We start from the raw sequence: 24,785 nt of genomic DNA, 5'->3' as shown, positions 1-24,785 counted from the left end.
TAGTGGAGTGAGAAATGTTCTTCAAAACTCCTTGACAATACTTGATTTTAGAGAACAAGTGTATGTGTAAGTATTGTTTTGATCCAGGCTGGCGTATACAACTTGAATTCTCATGAATTCTCCTAAAAGTGTTTGCGTGGTTCTGCTGAGTGAGAAGTGCAGACCTCAAGGCTGTAATTCATGACTCCCATATGTACGAGTTGGCTTTTGCTGAGCACACAGTCATCCTTCTCCTCTTAATACATGAGACTGACTCAGAAATGCCACAGATTGCTTTGTGGTGTTGGGTGAGCACATATAGTCAGGTTTGAAGTGGGACCAATGATGTTGGGTGCTTAAAGTGTCACTGGGTCTGGAACCACCTGTTAGAGACTACTTTGGGAAGACAGACCCTACTGAGAGCATTGGCATCCCCATCTGTGAAAGGGGAGGCTAACATCTAACAGGGCACATCCAGCACGTGTGGCACCTATGTTGTGAGAGCTAGGTCTAGGTCAGAGGTGTCTTGGGTAGGACAGAGTAAATGACCCGTAGTGGATTTAAAAGCCAAAATGAAAGCTTTTACTCTACAAGACCATTGAACACTGACTCTGGGGAGGAACTAGCTGAGGAAGGGCTCTTTATCAGGGACTGCAGTGATACGACAAGGGGTGATGGCTTTAAACTAAAAGAGGGTAGGTTTAGATTAGACATTATGAAGAAATTATTTACTCAAAGGGTGGTGAGGCCCTGGAACAGGTTTCCCAGAGAAGCTGTGGGTGCCCCATTCCTGGAGGTGTTCAAGGCCAGGCTGGATGGTGCTTTGGGCAACCTGGTCTGGTGGGAGGTGTCTCTGCCCATGGCAGGGGGTTTGGCACCAGGTGGTCTTTAAGGTCCCTTCCAACCCAAACCATTCTGAGATTCTGTGACTCACCTACTAACTCCATTGGATGAACACAACAGCAATAAAAAGTTAAACTATAAAAAAGTGTAAGGGTTACTTTTGACTGTTCCCTCCACCTTACATAGCAGTGACACATGGTTAAAGCATTACATGCTTGTCATTTATTTTCCAACCATTATAATGAGGCAATCCTAGCAGAAAAACATGTCTCTGATACAGGAATAGCTTAAGAGGCATAATATCTGGTCATTATCCAGACTTTGCACCCCACCGTCAGTACAGCCTGAAGAAACTCAGGGAAGCTGAAGATGGAAAGTGAACAGACATTGATGTACCCACTGCATTTTCAAGTCTGTCATATGGAAAGGCAGCATCATGTGAGGAAATTCTGTGAGTAAATGAAAGAAACCAATCTTTGAAGCCGTTGGTTCTTCCCCAAGCTGTACGTTTCCTGTAACTTAGATGACTGATTTCTCCTGATGCATGTCTCTCTGCTTAAGTGCTCTTGAGGCCCTGTGGGAATGTGGTAGCGGTTATATGAATGGCAGATGACAGAGTATGACAAATATAGGTGATTTTCTGTGTTTAAGTCAGCAAGAACGCTCTATAGCCGCAGTGGTGAAACTGAGCAGGCTGAGCACGGGCTCTTTGTAACATACATAGGTAATAGTGCCAGCTCAGTAAATGCCAGAGAAATGCTCACGTTAATTTAGATCTCCAGATAAAGAGAACACCCAAAGAAAAAAAATCTTGCTAGCTTGTCTTTTAAGTCCACAGGAGAAATCTTGGCTCTGTGGCAATATTGCCATTGGCTTCACCAGAGCTTTGAATTTTCCCCTGTGTTCGCAGATTATGCTGACTGCCTTAGTTGTTACAGCAGTGGGTGCATATTATTGGTGTGAGACACTAGGTTACAGAAAACACCTTTGACCTAATAGAAAGGAAAATAAATTCAAGCCTCTCCGTTCATTTGTTCAAGCTTCAAATTATTACAGAACCTTTCTCCCTCTCCTTGTGTCCTTGGTCTTTAGTTACTGCATATTTTCTACAGTGTAGAAATAACTTCTTTACCCAGATTGTTTGGCTTTTCAAATCTTGCTCCAGGCATGACTGCTTCTCACTTCAGTGAGAATGCAATGCCAATGGGACCAAGCTCCTAGTACTGTACTGCAAGTCCTTGTCAGAAAAATGGTCCTGGTAGGGAGATCCCCAAAATGATTGCTCCCTGCCTGAGGAGAAGCTCATGTATAATTGTAGAATCAATAATTTAATGAGTAGGGAGACAAAGAGGAAAGAAAAAAGAGAATGATGGGGAAGTAGACTCTGGTGACCAGCGACAGGACCTGTGGGAAGGGCATGGAGCTGGGACAGGGGAGGGCCAGGCTGGGTGTTAGGGAAAGGTTCTACACTGAAGTGGTGGTCAGGCACTGGGACAGGCTGCCCAGGCCAGTGGTCACAGCACTGAGCCTGCTGGAGTTCAAGAAGCATTTGGACAGTGCTCTCACGCACATGGTGTGATTTTTGGGAAGTCCTGTGTGGAGCCAGGAGTTGGACTCTGATCCTTGCGGGCCCCTTCCAGCTCGGGATATTCTGTGGTACTATGGCCGTACGAAGTAATGTGCAGGAGCGTGTCGCTGGCATTGCCTGGCAGGCTGCCTGCATGCAGGGTCATGCACTGTGGTCATAGCTGTGCCCTCTCTGGCTGTCCGCAGCATGGCTGGCTTCTGCAACCTTCCTATCAGCCTGGACCTCACTGCCCACATCACTGATTTGCTTGCAACACCAGGTGCCTTCTCCAGAGCCACAGAAGATGGGGAGGAACACCTGTCTGTTTGCAAAATCTCTCTTCTTCAGATGTTCCCTTAGAGGCATCCCTTGTAATGCTTGTAAACCCTTAACCCTGATGGGACTTACCTGGGGCTGCCTGGGACAGGGGGTACCAGCAGCCCCAGAGATGCTCTTGCTTTCAGCATCACCTTATTTCACACCTCTGCTGCTTGCTTTTCCGGCTGTTGGGTGTTGTGAGAAAACTTAATTATAGCGGCAAGCTGTTAGTGTTGTTTGGGGCTGCAGAGCAAGCATTTGATACCTGATGAAAGAGCTGAAGATGTTTATAAACATTTCTATAAGTAGTTACATAAACCCTCTTAATCCCAATACTTTAAAAGTCACATCCTTTTTTTTTTTTTTTTTAAAGTCTTGCCTGTGTTGAATAGCTGTAGTTAGTCAGTGCTCTGGAATTTATCTGAATGCTAATAACCAGCTTCAGTGCTCCAGATGTAATTGTTTTCTGTAGTGTCCCTTTCCTGTGCTGTCTGTCACCGTGGTAATTGTGAAGCTCTTTTAGGTTACACCTTAATTATTTGGGGATTTGCTAATGGATGAGTTTTTCAGTTAAGCAACTATACCAACAGCTAACCCACATCTTCCTCAGATCAGATCTGGCATTTTTCAGGGTTTGGTTTGGTGTGTGTATTGGGGGGGGGGGGGGGGGGAGGGTTGTTGTGTTGTATTTTGTTTCTTTGGCTTTTATGCCATGAAATAAAGTCAAAATACTTCTTTTCTTGTTGAATGGGGCAAAGTGTAATGCCTCCCTTAACCTCATCTTTCAGCTGCTCAGCTTGGAGGTGGGACACCTGAATTATTAGGCACTGCCTAGTGATTAGCTTCTGCTTAGTGATTCATTATTTACACAGTGGGAAATTGTACCAGAAAGAAGTCAACAACCCGACACCTGCCTGTGCCACCCCACCAGGACCTCTGAGCCCTTAGGACAACCTGAATATTCGGTGTAGGTGTTATTTTTCTGAAAAGTCCTTTCACAGCATCTCCAAAACAGATTCCTTGGGGACTATCAACTGCATGAAGAGTCCTTTTATCCCAACGTTACCGTAATTCAGAATTAAAATATGGTTAAAAAGAGGCCATTCCCACATGACAGAAATTTTCATTCCCGTATGTCCCCGTGCTACTTTCCATTTGTTACTGAGAGACAAGCTTCCACTTCTGGCCAGCCTAACTAATTAATGGCCATTTGATTTTCACTGGAGCACTTCCCTGCTTTTTCTCACATTCTTGTTCTCATGTGTAATCATTCCTAAAATCATGTCATGACCACCCCTGAGATTCCTCCTTAAAACTCATGTTTATGGAAATTTGACAGCATTTAAGCTGCTGCTGCTCTGCCTGTGACTCTTCACACCAACTAATGCTGCCTTGTTGCTCCAGTGCCTTCCTCCTCTGTCTGTACCCAAGCTCTGCCTCTTCAGCTTTGGTGGTAACCTCTGTGAGTCGGGGATCCCACAGTTGTTCTATGTGTGCTGCCTACAGCTAGGACCTCAGCCCCTGTAGAATAGTAGGAACATATGCCACAGTCATGTTGGTCTTCTTAGAAGAAAATCTTTCACACTGCTTCTCCTTTCCCTTACTCAGGGGTTTCATAGGTTTGTCAGGTCTCTAACGACACTTGGTAGTTTGTAATCCTTGTAACCCAATGGTTGGTGGTCTTGGTACATCACTGACTGTTCCAAGATGCAAAGTCTTGGTGTGCAGTGAGTATCATGTATGGACTGTCACTTTATCAGTGGGACAGTGCAGGCCTTTGACTCCATGGGTTACGCTACATTTGCAAAAATCTTCTCCTTGCAGTGTGTACAGACTGTCAGGTAATCTAAAGTCTTCCAACTTTTTTTTTTTCTTTTTTATAATATGATATGAGTAAATTCATGACCTAAGATGGAGACATCTCGCTACAGAAGGTGCCATTCAAATGCTTTTTCCTAACACAACAAAACCCATAGTTGGTCTGAGGGGTGGGAAAGACTCTTCCACCCCTTGCTAAACTGAAAATAGCATCCTTCAGATGGGAAGGAAGGGAATGGTAAGTTAGCTGCTGTAGGAACATTTGGTGTGTTTTTCTGAAGCTGCAGATTCCTTTCAAAACATGTTATGTTTTGATCTAACTTACTGAAAGTTTTATAGGGAGTGCTGCATTTCTGACTGTTAGTTTAATCCATTCATTGCTGCCTCCGGGTTGTGGCTATTTGTAGTCACCAGGGTAGCTGCTGGGCTCTTTTGCTTTCTAGGTTAGCCATCTGAAGAGAAGGCTTCTTACTATGTTTTAGAAGCTACTGTGTACAGCTAATGCTAGCCATATATATGCTTTGTTTCCTCAGAACTAGTAGTGTTTTTGTAGTTGCTTTGCTTGTTTGTTTAACATGACTATGGCAAATGCACACTGACTATGGAATTTATTGCAGGAGAGAGAAAATAGGGAAGAAGCTTGCAAAGAGGTTCATTTGTAGGCATTTTACATTCTGCCTTTCAAACAGCAACATATCCTAAAATGAAACTGATTTGACTTTCAGATATGTGGACCTGCCTGTGGTTCTGGCTACATTGTGGTCACCATTGCAGATGGATGTGGCTTAGCTTGGACCCCTGGTCCTCAGGTAATCCTCTGTATTAGCAACTCCACAGGCTGAGCCTGATGGACAGTTTCTATCTCACTGTTATTCTTCTACTTAGATTTTCGTTCCATCTTTTTTGCTGTCTTCAGCTTTTCCCCATGCTATGTGTGAAGTGACTGATTCTGCCCACAGAAATGGATGGAGAGGGTCATAATTGTAGCTAACTTGTAATTTGGAAGTAGAATTTGGACCAACTTTTTTTCTTGCATTTCATTTTCACCAATTTTCTCCACCCTTCATCTTTATGTTTCTTGTACTCTCAGGAATGCCGATCAGCGTAGTACAAATTTGGATGCACAGCAACTGTACAACTAGAGATTTGTTGGCCACGTGCACTCATTTAGGATTTACACTAGCTTGAGTGTAAGCAAGATCTGTTTTGGCATTGTCGTATATTAACTAGATTGACACTACTAGGATGGTTAAACAGCAGTGGGCTTTAATTCATATGATATCTAACAGCAGGAATACCCCGATGAATCATAATCAATTGAGGGAAAATGCTGCTTAATATTTTCCAACAGTTTGGAAGAATCAGGAATGGAGAATTCATCATGTGCTCCAGCACAAGAGATGATGGTTAATGCATACAAAATGTACTCAGTTTAGCCAAATTTTGCCTGCAGCAGGATTGCCTGAAAATGTCATCTGACCTCTTCTTTACATTGCACGGTTGTAACTGAGAGCAGAATCCAGATTAGTGTGTCAGTCTGTGAAGGGACTGGGGAGCTGAGAGGAAAAAAGAAGTGGAAGATAAAGTTATAATTATGTCAGAGGTTGAGCTAATGATTTCTAAAAAATCTTGGCGCTGACCCGTACCTGTCTGCACTTTTGCTTCTTGCTGCTTTGTTTTTTTGTTTTCATGCCAAGTATTCTGGACTCATTCCTGTTCAGCAAACATTTGTCAGGCATAATAATTTCAAGCATTAATCCTCCAGAATTAACCAGCTTATTAGTTGATGACCTGAACTCCTGATAGTTTTGGGGATTATTGCTATGTAAATATTACCTTTGAAACAGTGGCAGCATACTGTGATGGTTTTCTTTTGTTTTCTCCCTTTATTTTATTTTATTTTATTTTATTTTATTTTATTTTATTTTATTTTATTTTATTTTATTTTATTTTATTTTATTTTATTTTATTTTATTTTATTTTATTTTATTTTATTTTATTTTTTATTTTTATTTATTTTTTTTTTTTTCTGGACTGTTTTATCTCTACATTTTCATCCCCTCTTTCACTCCTACCATGCGGCAGAAGGCAGAGAGGAAATCCTGCGCTGTCTCTGACATGAGTGAGGAGGAAGACGCTGGTTTCTCTTTGCACCAGCCCCGCTGGTGTTGCCAGCCATGCTGAACTTCTCACTGAATGCCCAGCAGCAGACGGGCTGAGCTTGAGGTGCTGCAAACTTGCAGAGGAATGCTGGGGAAATCTCTGCAGACTTTTACGCATCATTTTTGCAGAACTTACGGGATTTTGGTAAGGTTTTTGTAGGATTTGTTACTTTTATTTCATGAGGAAGTGTGACTGCTGAGCCCATGCTGCCTATGTGTTTCTCTTTTGATTCCTAGTAACTTCTTGAACTTCTTCTTTCCATTAAATTTGCCAGAGAGATAGAAGCATCAAAGTTACTAAGTGCCTTGACATTTCATGGATGTGGATTGTAATGAAAAGGAGATAGAAATACTCTGCTAGGGGAGGGCAATGATCGAGCACTTGGGCAACACCCGCATGGTTGCCCGTGACTCACGCAGCCCAGCCCATTTGTGCACTTGTCTCCAGGGAAAGCCCAGGCTTCATCTTTTGCTGGGTGGAAGTGCCCTAGGGCGGTGGCCGAGAGGACAAGAGCACTATGTGATGAACTTCAACCAGATAAACGGCTTTGTGAGTGCCTGAATATGATATTCTAAGACCAGGATGAGGAATTCCTTCGTGTAGGGCAGGGACCTACCACAGGGCCAGGGGCTAGAGATAAGGGGAAGCCAGTGGAGCTAATAGAGAATATCTGCTAGGACTGTTGCTGACATGCAGGATGTGTTATCGGGTTTTACAACCTCAAAATGTTCACCAGCATTGGGACTGCTGGGATGCCTTACCTGAAGTTTGGGAACTAAAGACCACAGTATTTGGCATGTTGAAACATGGCCTGGGTGTATGCGATAAATTAAAAAGTGATTAAAGAAATTCAATGTTATGTTTTAAGTAGGAGGTATAATTCCCATCTTGCAGGGTCACTTGTGTTATGTTCATTGAGCCCTTTGTGCAAACCTTCTGATAGTTGTGAGTCTGCTGGGCTGCAGCTTAGCTGTGGTCCCATTGCAGATGTGTGCATTTTCCTCAGGGAAGGTGATAACTTGCTCCCCATGTTTCCTGAAACAACCTTTAGTAATGCTCTGCTGCACCATGAACTATGCATTCAAAGGGCAAACAGTGTGTGTGTGTGAGGAGAGAATTAAATAACAAGGAACGTATTTAAAATATAGCATCTTTAAAAGATGGCCTTGGAGATTTCTGAGGAAAGATTCACTCTTTTAGATCCAAGTTAAGTTTGTGTCATGATGTATATCACTCCTTGTAGAAGAATTATAAATTACTTGGGTTATAAAAATGTGTATCTTTAATCTTTTCCTGATTTTAAGTGTTTGAGAATCATCAGTGCTCTGACACATCACTCAGGAAGCGTGTGTGTGTCAAATGTGCCAGCGTGTGCGTGTACATCCTCTGCTGATGTGACCACTTGCTCTGAACGTGTATCTGCATTAGATGTCTGGTGGCTGACAGCCACAGATGTGTCCCATTGTATTTAGGGTGGGATTTTCAAAGTTGCCACAAGGATGTAGGCCCTGAGCTCCCAGTGGAGTCTAAATAGAGCTGAGCTGCCTAATCTTTTCAGATGTTCATAAGGGGATTAAAAAAAAAAAAAAAAAAAAAAAAAAAGGCCTTGTTTTCTTTTAATATTACATTTGTAAAAGGTGATTAAATTTGGGTGATGTAAGAGTGAGAATAATAAGCACTGGCTTTACCCTGACTGCTCAGCAAGGTAATTACCTGTGATCGCAGCTTTACATAAGCTCAGGTCCTTCTCACCAGAGGTAGACTGCTGACCAACACAGCTTTCTGCTGAGCGCTGCTGCCACTTTACACTTAGTTTGGTTTTTAATTAACCTCAGTAGGAGGAGGTTGAAATCCCCTTTAGGTTTATAAATATAGGACTTCAGTCCTATAGGCTAACAAGACTGCTAAAACAGCAGCGCTGCTTCATCTAGGAGGCATGCTTCCTCCTGGTTGTGAAACCCTGGTTTCCACATGTGCTGTCGAGGTGCTGGTCTCCTCACAGCAACAAAAGCTCCAGCAGCTTCTAGGAGTGGTCTCTGCAGCTGAAAGCAGAGATGCATTCTTGGTCTGTAACCCACAGTGCCTGGCGAATGCGTGCAGTGGGAGGGTGACGAAGACATGGAAACTGCAAGAGTTCAGGCAAAAATGAGTCACAGGAAAACAGCCTGTTTTATTCAATTCCCAAAATGTTCTGAACCACTCTGAATTAATTTAGAGCCACAGATCTGCAGTGGTCTACTTTGTTTCTGAGTAACAAGCTTGGGGATAAGTTTGCTGGCAGTTCTGACAGTGTATTGTTTGGAACAGAGGCAGGCCTTGTTTGCCCCAGAGCTGGGGTTTGTCTGAACACAAACCAGTGTCTTTTTGCAGTATAAAGCCTGGCATTATCAGCTTAGTGCAAATGTTACTTCAAATTATGTCCAAAATGCTGGCAGGCTGGGTCTAACTTTACTTACCCTGATGTGTTTCTTTGACAGCATTTCAATGGTTTAGCTCCTGCAGTGACCATTTTTCTCTTTCTTTATATAAACAGCACTTCTTGTGTGGTAAAATTAAAATAGGAAGTTTTTTCCATTGTCATTTACTTTGATCCTATGGAAATCACACATTTATTTTAATCATCAACTTCAGTATTTAAAAGTAGGATTGTCCTAATTACTTTTGTCTACTTTTTATTATTATTATTCCAGTGAATCTCACATTTTCTGTGTTTATATCTCATTATGGTGATAATGATTTCATAGCATCATAGAATATCCCGAGTTGGAAGGGACCTATATGGATCATCAAGTCCAACTCCTGAAAATAATCAAACTCTATTTGAAAAATAGATCAGAGAAATTTTATGTTTTGGGGAGTTAGCCTTTCAGCTGTTCTTCTGAAGTGGATTATGGATATTATGCCCATAGAGTTATATTTGTTTACTATTTACAAATAACTTTATTTCTAACAAATATTGCTACTAAATACTTGACATACAGGGTTTATTAGTTTTAAGGTCTTATGCCTAGTGCTCTCAGTTTAGACACAATTGATCACTCAGAAGCAGAGGTATCTGACAGATGGTTGAATAAGGTATAACATGTTTGAGGGGTGAAATTCTAGGCACAAAACCCCTAGAGCCAAATGTGGAAACAGTTATGCGAAAGAGGGAAGGAGGCAGAAAAGGGTGTAGACTCTGAGACAGGTTGACAGTTCCTAGCCCTGAGCACCTACATCATGACTGTAGGCCTCTTCAGGACACAGGATTCCTGCAGAAGGAAGTCATCCATCTCTGGCATGGATCCTTGCCTGGAAGTGCCCCTCTCACCCTGGCTTCCCAAGGAATTGCAGGGCTGACGCTCCTAGCTTAGGGTGTCCCATAAAACAGCCTGAGGTTCAGTGCCATGACTCTCTTGTGGTGTGAGCACCGTTTCGGAGCCCCAGCATGTTGCAGACCCTTGCTGAGGCTGCCTGCCCCAGCAAGGCCAGAGGATCTCTGAGGATCTCTGCCTTCAGGGGAAAGCTGAGTCAAACCACGAACTACAGTTGAAGTACACACTGATGCCCTGCTTTCATTGCTGATCCCCTTCTAACATGTTGTCTGTAATCTCTTTCAGACAGAGGTGCTATCCTTCTAACTGTGGGGTGTTTCTGGCCACTGCAGGATGCTGTGAAAGCATGCTGGTTGTACTTAACCCAGGCTTGAGGACCCACTTGGGTCCTGACGGTGGAAATGACCCTTGGGAGTTTCTGTGTGACATGAGCAACCGCTAGCCAGCTGAAGATGACAATTTCTCAGTAGGGTTCTGATGGGGAACCAAAAGTTAGCAGTGTAGCTGGGGTATGAAGAGTCTCAAGGAAGAATTACTTGGGAATAGCCTACAGAGCAAATTTAATTTACAGTTTATTTGGCAAATGGTAAAGAATAGCCATAGCTTTGAGAAAACTACATTGTCTGTACACGATATATGACCAGTGAAAGAGGAACAATTTATCAGGTATATTTTTCACTCTGAATTGTTCACCAACCTCTAGCCAAGATCCAGACATCGCAGAGGTTTATTAGTCAGTATATCAGTGCTGTGACTGGCACCTGGTATTTCGGGATCGTGTGGACTGTAGAAGACAAATGGAAAATAATTAAAAACATAAATTCCAGCCTCCAGAGACCATGAGACTAATGCTGTTGGCTTGTAGTGCTTTTTCTTTGGCTGACTGATGGTAAAACTCTTCAGGAGCTGAGCAAAGCTTAAACTGAGCCTATTCCAACAGCTGGGTTGGGGTTCACAAGATGGAGATTACTCACGGAGCAGCAGATGCACTCTGTTGGCAATTTCAGAAGCAGATACCCTTTATCCGAAGAATCTCTGATGAAGTTTTAGAGTAGAGGTGTTTAACTTGTGATTTCCCAGACTAAAGAGTCTGTGAAACATGACCAGGAAAAGCAAGCCTGTTGCCATTAGGTCTGAAGTCACTAAACAGAGATCTACTTCTTTGTAGATGAACTTCTAGGGATATGTATGAGAAAAGCTTGAAGCCACTCTCTTCAGTGTTTATACCACTGGCCTAGTATCTGAAATACTATTTTCATTGTTGTCTGGTTAAGGATTTCCTTATTGCCTATAGGCAAGAAACCTTTGAACCTGAGGTGTAACATAAAGGGCATGAAGTACTGACTGAACAACTGGTTGGTTAAATACCTCAGTAATGTGGGGCTAGATCAAAATCTAAAATGGACAGATACCTCATAAAGATACTCTCTCTCTCTCTGTGGTGATAAGAATAAACTCTAGACCAGGACTAAATGCTGTATCTTTCTAATGAAGCTGAGTCATGGAAGACCAGCCTGTCTCCTAGACTGACCTGGGAATACAGAAATGCATGGGTATGGAGTGTAGGGAGAGGACAAAGAGTCGCAGTTGAGTCATCACTTATGACATCTATTTCATCCCATATGACTTGAAGATTGAAATAATAAAATTAAAAGAGCCCTGGTCAGATCTATTGCAGGTCATTCTTGCAGATGCCCTTAGTGGACAAGGAAAGCACCAGATGTGGAAGGATAGCCCCAGCACCTAGGTCTGCCTGACTTGTACATGATGATTCCATTCAAAAATAGAACTAGTTTAAAATTTTTATCCATTTTTTTTTTAGGAAATAACTTCTTAGATCTGGGAATCTATACTTTCCAGAAGAGCTGTGTAAAGCAAAAATACATCCCATTTGCACTGGCTCTCACCAAAGTCTGAAATTGATCTTCTAAACAAATGGTTGAAAAGAAATAGGCTTTTTCAGAGTTAGCGTGGTTCACAACATGTCTGACAAACAGGTTTTTTTTTCCTCTCCTTTTTTTTTTTTTTTAAAATTTTTAATCAAATAGAAAATTTTCTGGTGTGATTATGTTGAAGCTGAATTCCATGCATTAGCCTTAGGATTCCTATGGAAAAGAAATGATTGTGATATGTTTGAACACTGCATGCATTCATGATGTTTGCATTCCTTGGTTGAAGGGGATACTTGTAACTTGCGTATGTTTTTGTTTATTCAAAAAAATAATAATCCTTATTTATTCTCTAGCTCTTTAATTAGGGCAAACAATTGCTGGCTGTCATAAACATTCGCGGCAAATAACACTGGAAAAGGCTGTGTTGGAAGATGGCCAAGGTGATAGGATTAATGTTTAGAGCCTCTAAAAGATTATGCTGGAAATAACAACACCTTTTATTTACAACCTGGAGGGCATCTGCAACTACTCAGGCAGGTTAATTCTGCTGCGCGTGGGTGTGCCTCTCCTGGCAAGGCATCTGCTACCGGTGTCCTGCTTCCAAACAGCACCTCCCGGAGCAGACCACCAGTAATTCAGCTCTGGGAAGGCCAGCCAGAGCTCCCAGCTCTGCGCCTTCTCAGAGCTCCTTTTACAATATCCAGAGAACCTGAAGAGTTATTAAATTATCCCAGGATCCAAACAATTCCCAGAACAGCAATTGCTTCCCTACTCATGCGTTTGTATAAAATTTAACATACTCCACGTGGGGTTTTTCCAAATCTTTTTCACGTGCAATCCCGAAACCAAATGGAAAGGGTTATGATAAGTTTGAAGTATTTCAAAAATTGGGAAACGGTCTCCCTAATGGTGAGTGATTTGAATTTCCTGCAGCATTCTTGTTTGTTTCTTTTATTTTTGTAAGAACTGGGTTCTGGAAACTAGTCTTAAAAAAAAAAAAAAAAAAAGCTTCATGACTTGGCAGAGAGAAAAAAGTACGCTATGAAACATTGCAAAATAGTAGGATAATACCACCAAAAAGGCAGTGCTCTTGCAAAATAACAGCTCTTGGTGGTGAATTACAATCTCATGGTACCCTAGTGAGAGTGATTAGATGCACTAGAAAGACTGCTGAAGTAAAAGCACTTAAGGAGGAAATGTTCAGAGGAATTTGGCCCCACAAGTGGATCATGCAGAGGATACTTTGTTCCTTTCAGTGGTTCAGGTCTGTTGTGGAGACCCAGGCATCTCCAAGTACCTGAGGCTCAAGGACCTACAAATGCCGAGGAGTTGGCTAATTAATTTGTCCTCCCCAAGACAGCTCGAGGATTGTGTTTGTTGCAAGGCTGCCTCCATATCTCTCATCATCAGCTGAGCCTAACACAGGCAGGCCACAGCTCAGGAGCTGAGCAGATTGGCGACTTGCCTTTGCTTTGGGATATTTGGGCTGAGGCATTGTGCCTTCTGCAGCACCAAAACACGTGTGCCTGTCTGGGCACTGCCAAGCTGTGCTTTGGGGCCATGGAGGGAGATTAGAGAAAATAGGAAGCCTGTTGTTGTGGGAGAGGTTGGGCTTAAGGACTCTGGAGCTGATCTGTGTCTTACATTTTCCTGTTCCTGAAGCACAAACATGCTTTATGTAACGTCTGCAGGAGCTGTTGTCAGGCAGTTATGCTCAGCACCTGGAAACATGCTTCTTCCCTACTTCTACTAAGTGACTGCATTATTGCATTTGGAGAAATAAAACTGGGTTTTGCTCAGTGTCTCATTATCTATACCAGAATTTCTTATGCTTAGTTATTACCCTCATTTAGTAGCATATGTATAGAGACACTAAATGCTTGTTGCAGTATAAATATGCCTTCCACAGTATGAATTAATACAGTGATTCAAGTGGCATTAAAATGAAATGCTGTTTTGAGCCACTACATGCGTTTGTAAAAGACTGTGATAAAAATAATCCTGTACAAATTGCTCAGGGGATTGCACCTGTGCTGAAGCGGAGGCTTTCCTTGGCACAGCGGGTCCAGGTGCCTGTGCCCTGGGCCAGGAGCTGTTGTGCTGTGGTGCAGGGAGCCCCACTGGCCTGCTGCTGCTGCAGGCTGGTCTGCGAGTGCTGGCTTTGCACCACTGCTTCAGGAGCTGCTATGTCTGCTTTGTAGTATTTGCACTGACCTGTATTTCATCTGCAGAACTGCTCGATCAGTTAGTCATAATGATGCAGAAGAAATGGATTTCTATATTTTTGATACATTATATCCAGTAATCATCCAACTTTAGGACTACTTGCAAAAATAAATAATTAAAATTTAAAAAAATACAGGCATTGCCAGATTTCAGGTAGCTGTTCTTCCTTCCAAGTCAGAAAATATACTTTCTCTGTAGAAACTCATCCATGCCTTTAATGCCTGTGAAGGCTTCCAAGAGAGAAGTCCCCAGGACACTGCAGCCGATTGATTCAGCTGGGCTCAGACTGCCCAGTGCGGAGGAAGCAGGAGGGCACAATCTCCACAGGCATTCCCCAAACCTGTCCCTTATTGCAGCTCATAACCACCATGAAATCCGCCTGCAGACTGGGTGAAAGTTCATGCTAAATTTAATTGTCTTTACAGTGCTGTATTATATGAATTAGTTGGTAAAAATCAGTAAATGATGTTATGCAGGCAGCTGGAGTAACTGGAGTAGCTGGAGTGCTTCTCTTCCTTTGCACACTGGTGATCTTAATATGGAAATAACATTTTCCATGGCTTCCTGTTGGCTACATACAAGGAATGCCTGCGTGTGGGATGGGGGTCTGTGTCTTTGGGTTTTGGCCAGAAAATCCTTGCTTTCAGAGGACAGTAGCCCGAGGGGAGAGTGTGAGTAGGGTTTTCTTCATGTAAGATGACAGTAGGTTTTCCAGCACTTCTTAAGCCTATTTGGTTGCTCTGTGCTTTGTGTAAGGAGTGGGACTAGAATAACAAAATGGTCTCTATGGGCTAGTCCCTGACTGGAGTCCTGAAGCCAATTTTAAATATGATATGGATGTTACCAGGAATAGATCCTCTCCTAGGGAATGAATGTCAGTCCTCATCAGAGCCTCTCCAGCAAACACACCGGGAGTTTTCATTTCACAACCTATTCTACCTGGAATCAGCACCGCTTGTACTCCAGCATTCAGACACCATTTGCCCAGAAACGTATGTATTTAACAAAGTGTTAGGGGACGGTTCCCTGTGTGGCTACTGGATATAATGGAAAATGTTAATGTGCAAGTGAGTTGACCAGTCAGCTGCAGAGACGTGTGCTCTTGTCTGTGAGTTAGACAGCTGGGAAACAGCAGCTCTGGACCAGGCATTGGAGAAAGGCACAGCAATCTAGCAAGCCTCTGAAAATAACATTACTCCATGAACCTGCTTCATCCTTTAGGACTCTTGTGACGTAAGATGATGATTTTAGCTTTAATTATATATCCTATCATATGGTTTATTTGAGAGAGGGAGTAGCTGCCCCATACCACACCACCCTCACTAAATCCAGTACATCCTGTTCTATTCTTTAATCTTTTCAACGTGAGGTCACTTTTTTTGTTTGTTTGTTTGTTTGTTGTTTGTTTTTTTTGTTTGTTTGTTTGTTTTAAATTGCCTTCTACCTGTGAGAGTTAGAGCTTTGGATTTTGCCTTGTCTGCCATCTCCCCTTCCAAGAAGAATTCCCTCCTTCATGTCAGTGCAGCTCCCCTTGTCTGCACCATCCTCTGTTCCAGCAAACCCAAGAGTAGGGTAGCAGGTAGGGCACCTGCCCTGATCCATAGGCACAGTTCTCTCTCTCTCTACTGTGACCTGTTGAGCATAAAGCCTACTGAAGGCTGTGGAGCAACAATTTGGATTGTTTCTGTTGCCAGACCTCAGCGTTGTATTCACAAATGGCTCATTTCCCCGACTCTAGCATGGAACAAAATACATTGGGAGCTACAGGGGAAGAAATCTAATATGGTGTGAGTCCTTTTACATCACAGGCAAGAACATCAGCAGGATGGTGAGAAGCTTTCTGCAAGTGGACAAGAATTGGACGGCTCTCCCCTGTGTAAAGATGAAACTGCTAAGAGTTAAAATGGTTACAGAACTCCCTTTGTCCAGCTTCATCCAGAGCCATACTCTGCAGCTCACACTGAGCAGTTTCTTCCACATGAATCATCTCATGGAAATGGAAGGGGCTGCTCTGGCACTGAATCCCGTGCAGCAAGCTTGATTCAATAATTAACCCTCATGATTTGTGCTGAGAAAATATTTCAGTGTTGAAAAACAAAGAGGAAGAACATTTTAATTTACAAGAAACATTGAACGCTTGGCTGGCAGTAGCTGTAGGATGCAATCCAAAACCATTTATTGTCTATTGTTATCTTTCTGTTCACTTCAGTAGAGCTGACTTTCGGGGGCTTCATTATGATTCGTGCTTATTAGTCAAGTTTTAGTATGGCAGTGCCTAAGGGCTAGCCGAGGATGGCTCTCCCTTGTTGCACAGGCACAAGGTAAGCCATCTGGGCAGCAGAGAGCTTGCAGGCTGAACAGATAAGACACGAGAATGCATCAACAGAGCCAGCAACCTCTGCATCTCGTTGCTGTTTGGGAACAGGAACAAGGGAGGGAGGGGAAAATGAGAAGCTCGGTGCGGCACACGAGAGCCTGTTACAGAATAGGAGAGGTGGCAAAAAGTTCATGAGTGCTGAGATTCCCAGGTGATGGCTTGTTAGTGGTTTGGCTTTGCAGGTGCTCACTCATTCCCCCTGTATGGATCTTTCCCAGACACTGAGCATGCATTCAGATAACCTCTCTGTGGTCTCAGCAGAACAAGTTAACTGATGCTGATTTCATCTATGTGTCTGATGCTGATTTCACCAGCTTTAGAAGATTTATATGCATACAAGTTAAGCATGTGCCAAGTGCTGTGCTAGTCTGGTGTCTGTCGGCTGCACCATACATGAACTAGGAAGGGTATCAGGAGAGTTTTGTACTGACTAGGCTCTGCGAAGAGACACAGTGGTTGTGATTTCTGTAGCCAGTCTGGAATATACCACAAATACCAGATTCATCTCATTTGAAAGCTTTGAATTAAATCTGTTTACTGTAATGGAGCCTCCCACAACTCCCTGCCTTCTTTTTGTTTCCTGGTAGATTTTCATTTGGGGAAGTTGCAGTGCAAATGTCATCTTTGTGCTCTCCTGAATCACGATACTGCTATATGGGTGAATTTTTTGTATTATTATTAAAAAGGAAAGCCACGTGATCATTAGCTTTTTTCTTTTGTTTCCTTAGGTTCCCTTGAATGCAATGCTGTTTGGATTTTAACCTAAAAACTTATAACTTTCCTACTTCTTATCCTTTCAGTTTCTTCGAATGCAATGACTCAGCAGCTACAGGATGAATTTGACAGTAGCGTGGAGAATGCAGAAGCTTGGATGAAGGCCATCCAAGAGAGACTGAGGATCAATGACAACACCAAGGGACCTCGATCTGCCCTAGAAGCCAGACTAAGAGAGACAGAGGTAAGGGAAGAGTGATATAATGGGTCAGAGGTGCTATCAATTGCAGTTATTGCTGCTAGCTCTGGAGTTTTCTGTTAAGAAACTCTCAGCTACCCACAGCTGCTGTAATATTGTTCCTGTGTGGATGGGCTTCTAATTTTCCATCTGCAGAATGTTTACAGACATTGTAGAAAAAGAGGAGAGCAATCTGTTATCACAGGCTTCTGAGCTTTTCAGATTATTTTGGAAGATGAGCGGCAGGTTTGGCAGGTTAAAATGTCTGCACACTTCTGTGAGCATGCTCAGACCTGAGTGGCCGCTTGCAAAAGTTGGGTATCATACAAGAGAATTTGATTATATTAGTGTTCCATGTCCTCCAGGACTGGTAAAGAAAGATTGCAAGTGTCCTAGCAATGGCTGTTCTAGAGTAATCTACTTGTCCTTTTCCATAAGACCTGGTAATAAGAGGCTTTACAGCTCCTCTTCATAATCCGTCTAATGAAAAGGCAAATGTTTTCATTTTTTCTGTTCTGACTTAATCTCTTATATAACTCTGTCACAGAGATCCCATTGCAGATTGTGCCTGTTCTCTTACTGTGATTTCACATTCATTAAGTTCAGTTTCATTAGATGTTATCTTGCTCTTATAATCTCAAAAAATGAAACACTCCTGTTTGTCCCATCAATAGCATTCATGATTAGAGGGAGTGGTGGTATTTCTATGATTAACACTGAAACTATTTTTGTACTTACCTTCAATTCTAACTAGTCTATTCTTTAAATCAATCAGCCATATCCTTTCCATCGTTATTTACCCAACAGTATTTGGTTTTGTATCTACTAATGTTTGGACAGCATCTTCTGAAGTTTAACAGCTCTAAGGAAACCTAGCAGGCATACGTGGAGAGCGAGGTACCTTATACCATAGCATAGCAATGTCTTTTTTCCTAACTGTGGCTCACTGAAGGCTGGATCTTGCCTCTGGACTAATTTAGAGACTCTGCATGGAGTGATGGATGATGGCTAGATTTACATGTCAGTCATGAGAATCTGAAGTATTTCCTCATGGGCTATGGATTTATTTCTGCCCTTAAATAATTTCCATTCTTTCCTTTTGTCTGGGAAACTGATATATGCAGTCTCTAGAAATATGCAGGAAGCACAAGAACTTGAGTAAGGAGAGTGGTAGTTTGGCAAAGGGGGTGTAATCATGGCAGAGACATAAGGTTTAGAGGTTTTTGGTGATTTAATATGGCTGAACTGAAGCCTGTTGACTTCTGTGGGATTTGGAGCAGTTTTGCAACATGACCAAAATCAGGTTAGAAGAGTTTGTTAATTCAGACTTCAGAACTGCATCATTCTAAAGACAAACAAGTGTCTATTTTCTCTTTGTGTGTACATTATCCACCTCCTGCTCTCTCATCCCGCCTTACTGATGGGCTTGGCTTGCCTGTCTCCTCACTATGTGCTCACTGCTTCACGTATTGGCTGATTTTAAATCCTGTTTTTCAGTTCCTTTTTTGCATCTGGCTTGCTTTTTTTTTTTTTCATGCTTCCTTCCTGTGGTTTACCTTCTGTTAATTTATTAATGAAAATGTCAGCCAACGATAGCAATCATTTAAACGTATTTGAAAAATGCCTGTACAGCCACTGCTTTCTCTCTGGCTGTTGTTTGCTTTCACTTCAAGCGCTGGAAAAATGTCAGGCTTTTAACACAGCTTTCCTCTAAATTTTTCCTGTTGGGTGAGAGATGTGGCTTTTATTTTCTTTTCCTACCCTATCCTTCTACCTTCTTTCTTGGATTATTTTAATCACATAGTTGGTCAAAACACCTGCTTGTAAGTAACATGCAGATGTGCTTTGTTCATGCCAGAAGACCAGTCTTTTCCCAGAATGTGAGGCTGGAAGTTCAAAGGCCTGTGATTTGGTCTCACCTTTGCAATAACTGACTTGGTTTATTTTTTTTTTCCTTTGAACAAATCCCGTGGGCCTTATCTTTCCAAAAGTAGTTGCTAAGTTTGAACCTCTCCATGTTTTCAAAACAGAAACCTTTTCCCTCAAGCTTGAAAGCCTGCTGTGTGTTAGGAGTCTGTGGAAGAACAGCAGGAAAAACCAATCCAATGGTATCAGAGGATTGGCTAAAATAACACTAAAAGCTGGCATCCAAGTTTAGACATAGTTATTCTGCAATACTGTACAAATTTGTGCTGATTTTCTGTGTTCAGGTAAAGAAAGAGAGTTTGCCTCAGATTAGATGGCTTAACTTTCAGTTCTTGGCTTTCTGATTTGTTCAAGATACACTTTTTCAGCAATTCATAACTTAGCAATTTAGGGTCAAAGCAAAATTTGGTAGCAGACGGGAAATTCTATTAGTTAGCTTCTCTTGGTTTATTTTCGGAGCCAACCTTTATTTGCATTAGGAGGCCTTTCAAATACACTTCATGATTTCTTACAGTACAGCTTAGAATGGAGATGTGGAGATTGCTTCTTTTTAGCTAACAAAATGTTTTTCAATTCCTACATGGTTTTCAATTCAATTAAGTCCTTTAGGATGTTTAAGAAAAAACAAATCTGAAGAAAATTTCTTAATTTCCACTCAGGAAAAGCTTTGCAGCAGGGACTATATGATTGCTAGAAAAAGCAAAAGTTAAATTTCATCAGTTATGCTTTCTTTCTTTTCAAACTTTCAGTCTCATTTGTTTTTCCCACAGAAAATATGTGCTCTGGAACCAGAAGGCAGCTTGAAAATTGACTTGATTCTTGTGAAGGCAGATGCTGCTCTTCGTAGCATCAGTGAGGATAAGAAGCGTGAAGTATTATCTAAATTGAGACACATTAAAGCCTTGTGGGAAGAGACAGCCATATACATCACTCATTGTCACAGGTAAGACGAGTGTACTCTGCACAAGGCTGCTTTTTGGGTTGAAGCAAGTTATTTCATCCAGTGCTTTTGTAAAGTGACTGTGTCTCTGTCTTCTGCCTGGATTGCAGGTAGCAGTCGCTGCTAACTACAGTTGCTGCTAATCCATTAGCATTTGGGGGTTTGGAGGGCAGTAGTGGCGATAGAGTTGGTGGAAACTCAGCTCACTCTCCCTTCATAGCCAGCCCATCTCATGGACTTCAGCAATGAATTTTGTTGGCATAGATACCTTCCTTTTACAGGATATTTCTTCCACAGATTAGGAAGGACCTGGGAAGTAAATTGTGACCTTCTGAAATCAGAGCATCTTAAAGGACAAGGCTCTCAGCATTTTTTTCTTTGAATGCCTTTTGAGCTTGCCAGTTTCCACTGGTCCCACTATGATTTCATTTAACTCATCTCTCTTGCTCTTCCCAACAGCCGCATTGAATGGGTCTGGCTGCACTGGAGTGAGTACCTGAAAGCCCAGGATGAGTTTTATGCATGGATTCACAACATGAGGGTGACCTTGGAGCCTGACATTGAGTTGCAGCTTGGCTTAAAGGAGAAGCAGTGGCAGCTGAGCCATGCTCAGGTTCTGCTGAATGATGTCTTAAATCAGTCAGTTTTGCTGGAAAGACTGCTAGAAGAAGCTGCTTCCTTGTTCAACAGGATAGGTGACCCCAGCGTTGATGAGGATGTTCAGAAGAAAATGAGGGTGGAATATGAAGGAATCAAGGAAGAAGCCCAGGTACACCGATTAACAACGGGAGGTGTTCAGATTTCATCAATATGCAGTATCGTTTACTATCTGTGTTTCTTGGCTGATGGGCTTACCTGGTAGGACTGCAAAAAGAAGCAGAGCTGAGGATCCCTTTTCTTTCAGTCAGTGGGCTAGCTGTAACATTTATGATTTTTGTATAGCCAGGTACAAAGCATCCATTCACAGGGCCAGGGAATATCACAAGCTTGCACACTAATTGGTGGTTGTTAAATTAATTTCAGATCCAGAGCTGTGCTCTCCACCTGTAGCACTGGGAAGCACTGGGATGGAGTCAGCTGCAGCCCGACACTGAACTCAGCTGGCCAGTCCCAGTACGAGTTCCATTAAACATAGATATTAATTTGTGCTTGATGCTAATCTTCCAGCTTAACCAGTTATTAGGCTGGTATAAGATGTTGTAGTTATCTTTCGGTGCCAGTGATTTCCTTTGACCCTGTTCCTGGGTAAAGAAACTAGGATAAAGACAGGATTGGAGCATGTGGCATGGCTAAGGGGTAGAAACTTGCAAGTGGGCAGAAAAGTTCAGTTGCTTACTAACTTGTATTAATAGAAACACCCAAAAGAATATTTGAAATATATATAAACTCATATAGGATATAGAGCTTCTTAAAATCTAATTTGTGCCTCATAGTAGCTTCCAACAAACCCACAGGCTTGATTTAAGTGATGCAAATACAAATAATTTCCATCTCATTTGCTCTATCTGGCCCCGACATAATGTTGCCTTCTATTTGTTCCCACATCACAACTCAGAGCTGGAGCAATGTATGCTATCCGTCCCTAGGTGCTGTTGTAACAAAGGTTAGTTTCGGATCACACTGGAAGAACAACACTGGGGTGCTCATACCATTTGCTCTGCTTGCTCTATAGATACTGTCTTCTGTTAAAAAAAAAAAAAAAAAAAAAAAAAAAAAAAAAACAGCTGGCAGCTTTCATGAACATGATATTTTTTTTTTTAATATATAATAAAAATGTTAAAACTGCTGCTAATAAGTCTCTCTAGAAAACAGAATATTAAGAAATTTTGTATCTGCAGCTGCTGCAGAGAGGCTGTAAAACCACTAGCAGAATTGCAAGTCAATGTTGATTATTTATTTGTAAAGGTATGTCTCTTCATAATGAGGCAACTGGTTTTATGAATAAGACAGTTTCTTGGAATTCAGATGTCCTCTATCTAGATTACCATTTAAAATTCTCATTCAGTCCCTTTTAACCAACATTTGTGTTTAGTTTGGAAGCAGGAGACAGTCATTAGACATTTTAATAAGGCCGCTCTTTCAAACAAGTGATTTGAGTACTCAGAACCTGAATGTGACCTTTCTAGTCTGGTTTTACACAGTTTAATTTCTCTGACTGACTTGGAAGTATGCTGGTGTAAATTAGATCAGGAAGTGTCTCATAGTAGATAAAATATGTTTTTATGTCTCCAGCCAGAAAAAGCTTTTCTTTGGCATTGGTTACAAATACCACATTTCACAGAAAGATGGGGTGAGAAAATCCAGCTAAGAAATCCCTTTCAGGAGGTATGAAATAAAGAAGGGGGTTGGGAAGACTTGGATTTTGCAGCTGAGGTAAATGCAGAGTTCATTAGGTAATGCCAAGATTGCAGACATGTTGGAAAGCAGAAAAATAGTTAAGGAAGCCCTGCCACCTCTCCCACCAGGAGAGAGGAATGAATGAAAGAGACACAGGAGTTGTAAGGGGATTGCTCCAGCCCCTCACATGATGAGAGTCCAGGCTAAATGTGAATTGCAGACGCCAGCTGAATGCCTGAGCTGCCTGCCACAGGAGGAATCCTGCTTTCTGTAGATTACACTTGTGTTGAGGAGCATTTTTAGATCCCGTGCAGTTGTCCAGCCCTATCGAGTACAAGCTCTTGGACAGAGATTATTAAACAGTTTAGTGGTTTTCTTGTGACATTGCTTTGCTTCTCTGGTATGCGTAAACTTTTTTTTTTTCTCCTCATAGTGCTAACGTGCCCTTATTTCCAAATTTTAGAAATTTTTCTTTTAATTACATCAATAGAGTTATTTTTAGATGTGGCAGCCATTCCCTAAATGCTTTCCCTTGCCTGATAAAATATCAATATGCAGATGTAGATGGTTGTGGGATTTAGCATAAATTGTGACTGAAGATGATAAGAAAATGTAGTTAGTCAAATATATCAAATATGCCTCAGCACACCGATTTTTATCCATGTTGTCTCTGTTAACTCAAGCCTAGATATTTATAATGCCAGCTCCCCTGTACCTCATAGCTACTAAGACTGAATGCAGCTGGAGAGGCTACAGGAGCTTTCTGTACTTGGTCTGGGAGAGGGATTTAGAGCAGGAACTTCCTTTATATGCTCCAAATTGCCTTCCGAAAGAGGTTTGTTTGCCTTTGCTGATTGTAAGGGGACCTTAGGGGAGAGTGTTTCCTATGCCTCCGTTCAGCCTCTGTGAGTACCCAGGGCTGAGCGGATCCTGCCCAGACACGTTTCGTCCCCTTGCAGCCCATGGTGGACCCATTCTTTTCCTGCCAGGCTCTCATTCTTTCCAGGGCCAAATCCTTGCTGAATATACCTCCTCATGTTAACCATGTGCATGTGGAGATGGAGTTTAACACTGCCCTACTTCCCAAACAACTAATCTAACAGAAGCAAGTGATGTCATTTTTCCCATCATTTTTCCCATCCTTTCCCTGCCTAATGTCTTGGTGGGGGAAATTCAGACAGTTTTTTGTCAGCCTTTTGCTTGACAGCTAGCACAGTGTATCCACGTATGTGTCATCTCTTCCTTATGGACGAGCTGTTTTCAGACTGTGCACTCCTTTGTTTTGACTGAATAGCCTGTGCCAGGGTGGGTCATTTCTACTTCCTTTTTAACCCTCTATATGTTAAAAACAGGCCTTTGAATTAAATAATAGCTCTGCTTTGATATTCTGGTTCATTCCCTTTCGGACTTCTATCTAAATTAGCCTAATTCCCTGGAAACAATAAACTTGGGCTCATGTGCTTCAGTTTGATGTTTGGATCCAGCACACCATTATAATGAATGCACTCCTCAGGTCCCTAACTCAGGTCAAAGTTTCACCTCCATGCACATCTGCAGACTTGAGAACCAAGGCAAGGGGACACAGCAAATGGGTGCAGAGTTTTGCTGGATACATCTCGGCCACAGAAGTCTGTAGTAATAATTCTGCTTTTTGGTCTGTTGCCTACACCTGTGCTTGCATTAAATCAGCAGAAATGAGAAGTCAGTGTGGAAAAGAGAGAGCTGTGCTGCCACCTGCAGAGTGGCAGCTTTGTACTGTGCCGTGGGCATAACCTGTCCCAAGGTTAAAGGCAAAGGCCCAGTGGGACCACCATTCCAAATTCCATATTACACAAAATGAAACTCACCCTACTGTCAATGACAGCACAGCCTGTCAAGGGTGCTGCTACAAGCACAACGTATATTCCACAGAGGGCTTTTTTTTTTTTTTTTTTCCCCCATAGCGTAACAGAATTGCATTTCATGCCACCTGGTAAAGGGCAAAAAAACATCAATCTGATTTGTAGGAAATAGTACTAGGTTGGATATTAAATTACTGGAACAACAGAACAAGATTGCTTATGATTCATGTATAATATCCTTCAGCAAACACAAAACCTCAGCTAACAAAGAAGGATAGACTAAGCAATGTAA

At 42.1% G+C, this 24,785-nt stretch overlaps 1 protein-coding gene across 11 annotated transcripts in view; it reads left to right on the top strand.

Annotated features, from left to right (window-relative positions):
- Positions 1-24,785, top strand: part of SYNE3 (spectrin repeat containing nuclear envelope family member 3) — a 65,182-nt gene that overhangs the window by 4,602 nt on the left and 35,795 nt on the right. For 4 of the 11 annotated variants that reach the window (XM_084520685.1, XM_084520684.1, XM_084520683.1 and 1 more), the window contains 4 exons: positions 5,251-5,334; positions 17,298-17,455; positions 20,146-20,318; positions 20,775-21,084. In XM_084520685.1, coding sequence (XP_084376811.1) covers positions 5,253-5,334; positions 17,298-17,455; positions 20,146-20,318; positions 20,775-21,084 — 723 coding nt within the window. In that variant the 5' untranslated portion in view covers positions 5,251-5,252. Of the gene's footprint in view, positions 1-1,138; positions 1,274-5,250; positions 5,335-6,610; positions 6,833-17,297; positions 17,456-20,145; positions 20,319-20,774; positions 21,085-24,785 lie in introns of those variants that run through there. The other 7 variants (XM_084520682.1, XM_084520679.1, XM_084520687.1 and 4 more) reach the window with 3 other exon arrangements.

Source organism: Aythya ferina (assembly GCF_964211825.1).
Source record: "Aythya ferina genome assembly, chromosome: 5".
Lineage (NCBI taxonomy): Eukaryota > Metazoa > Chordata > Aves > Anseriformes > Anatidae > Aythya > Aythya ferina.
Note: the sequence above shows the minus strand (reverse complement) of the source record. Positions and strands in the feature narration are given on the sequence as shown.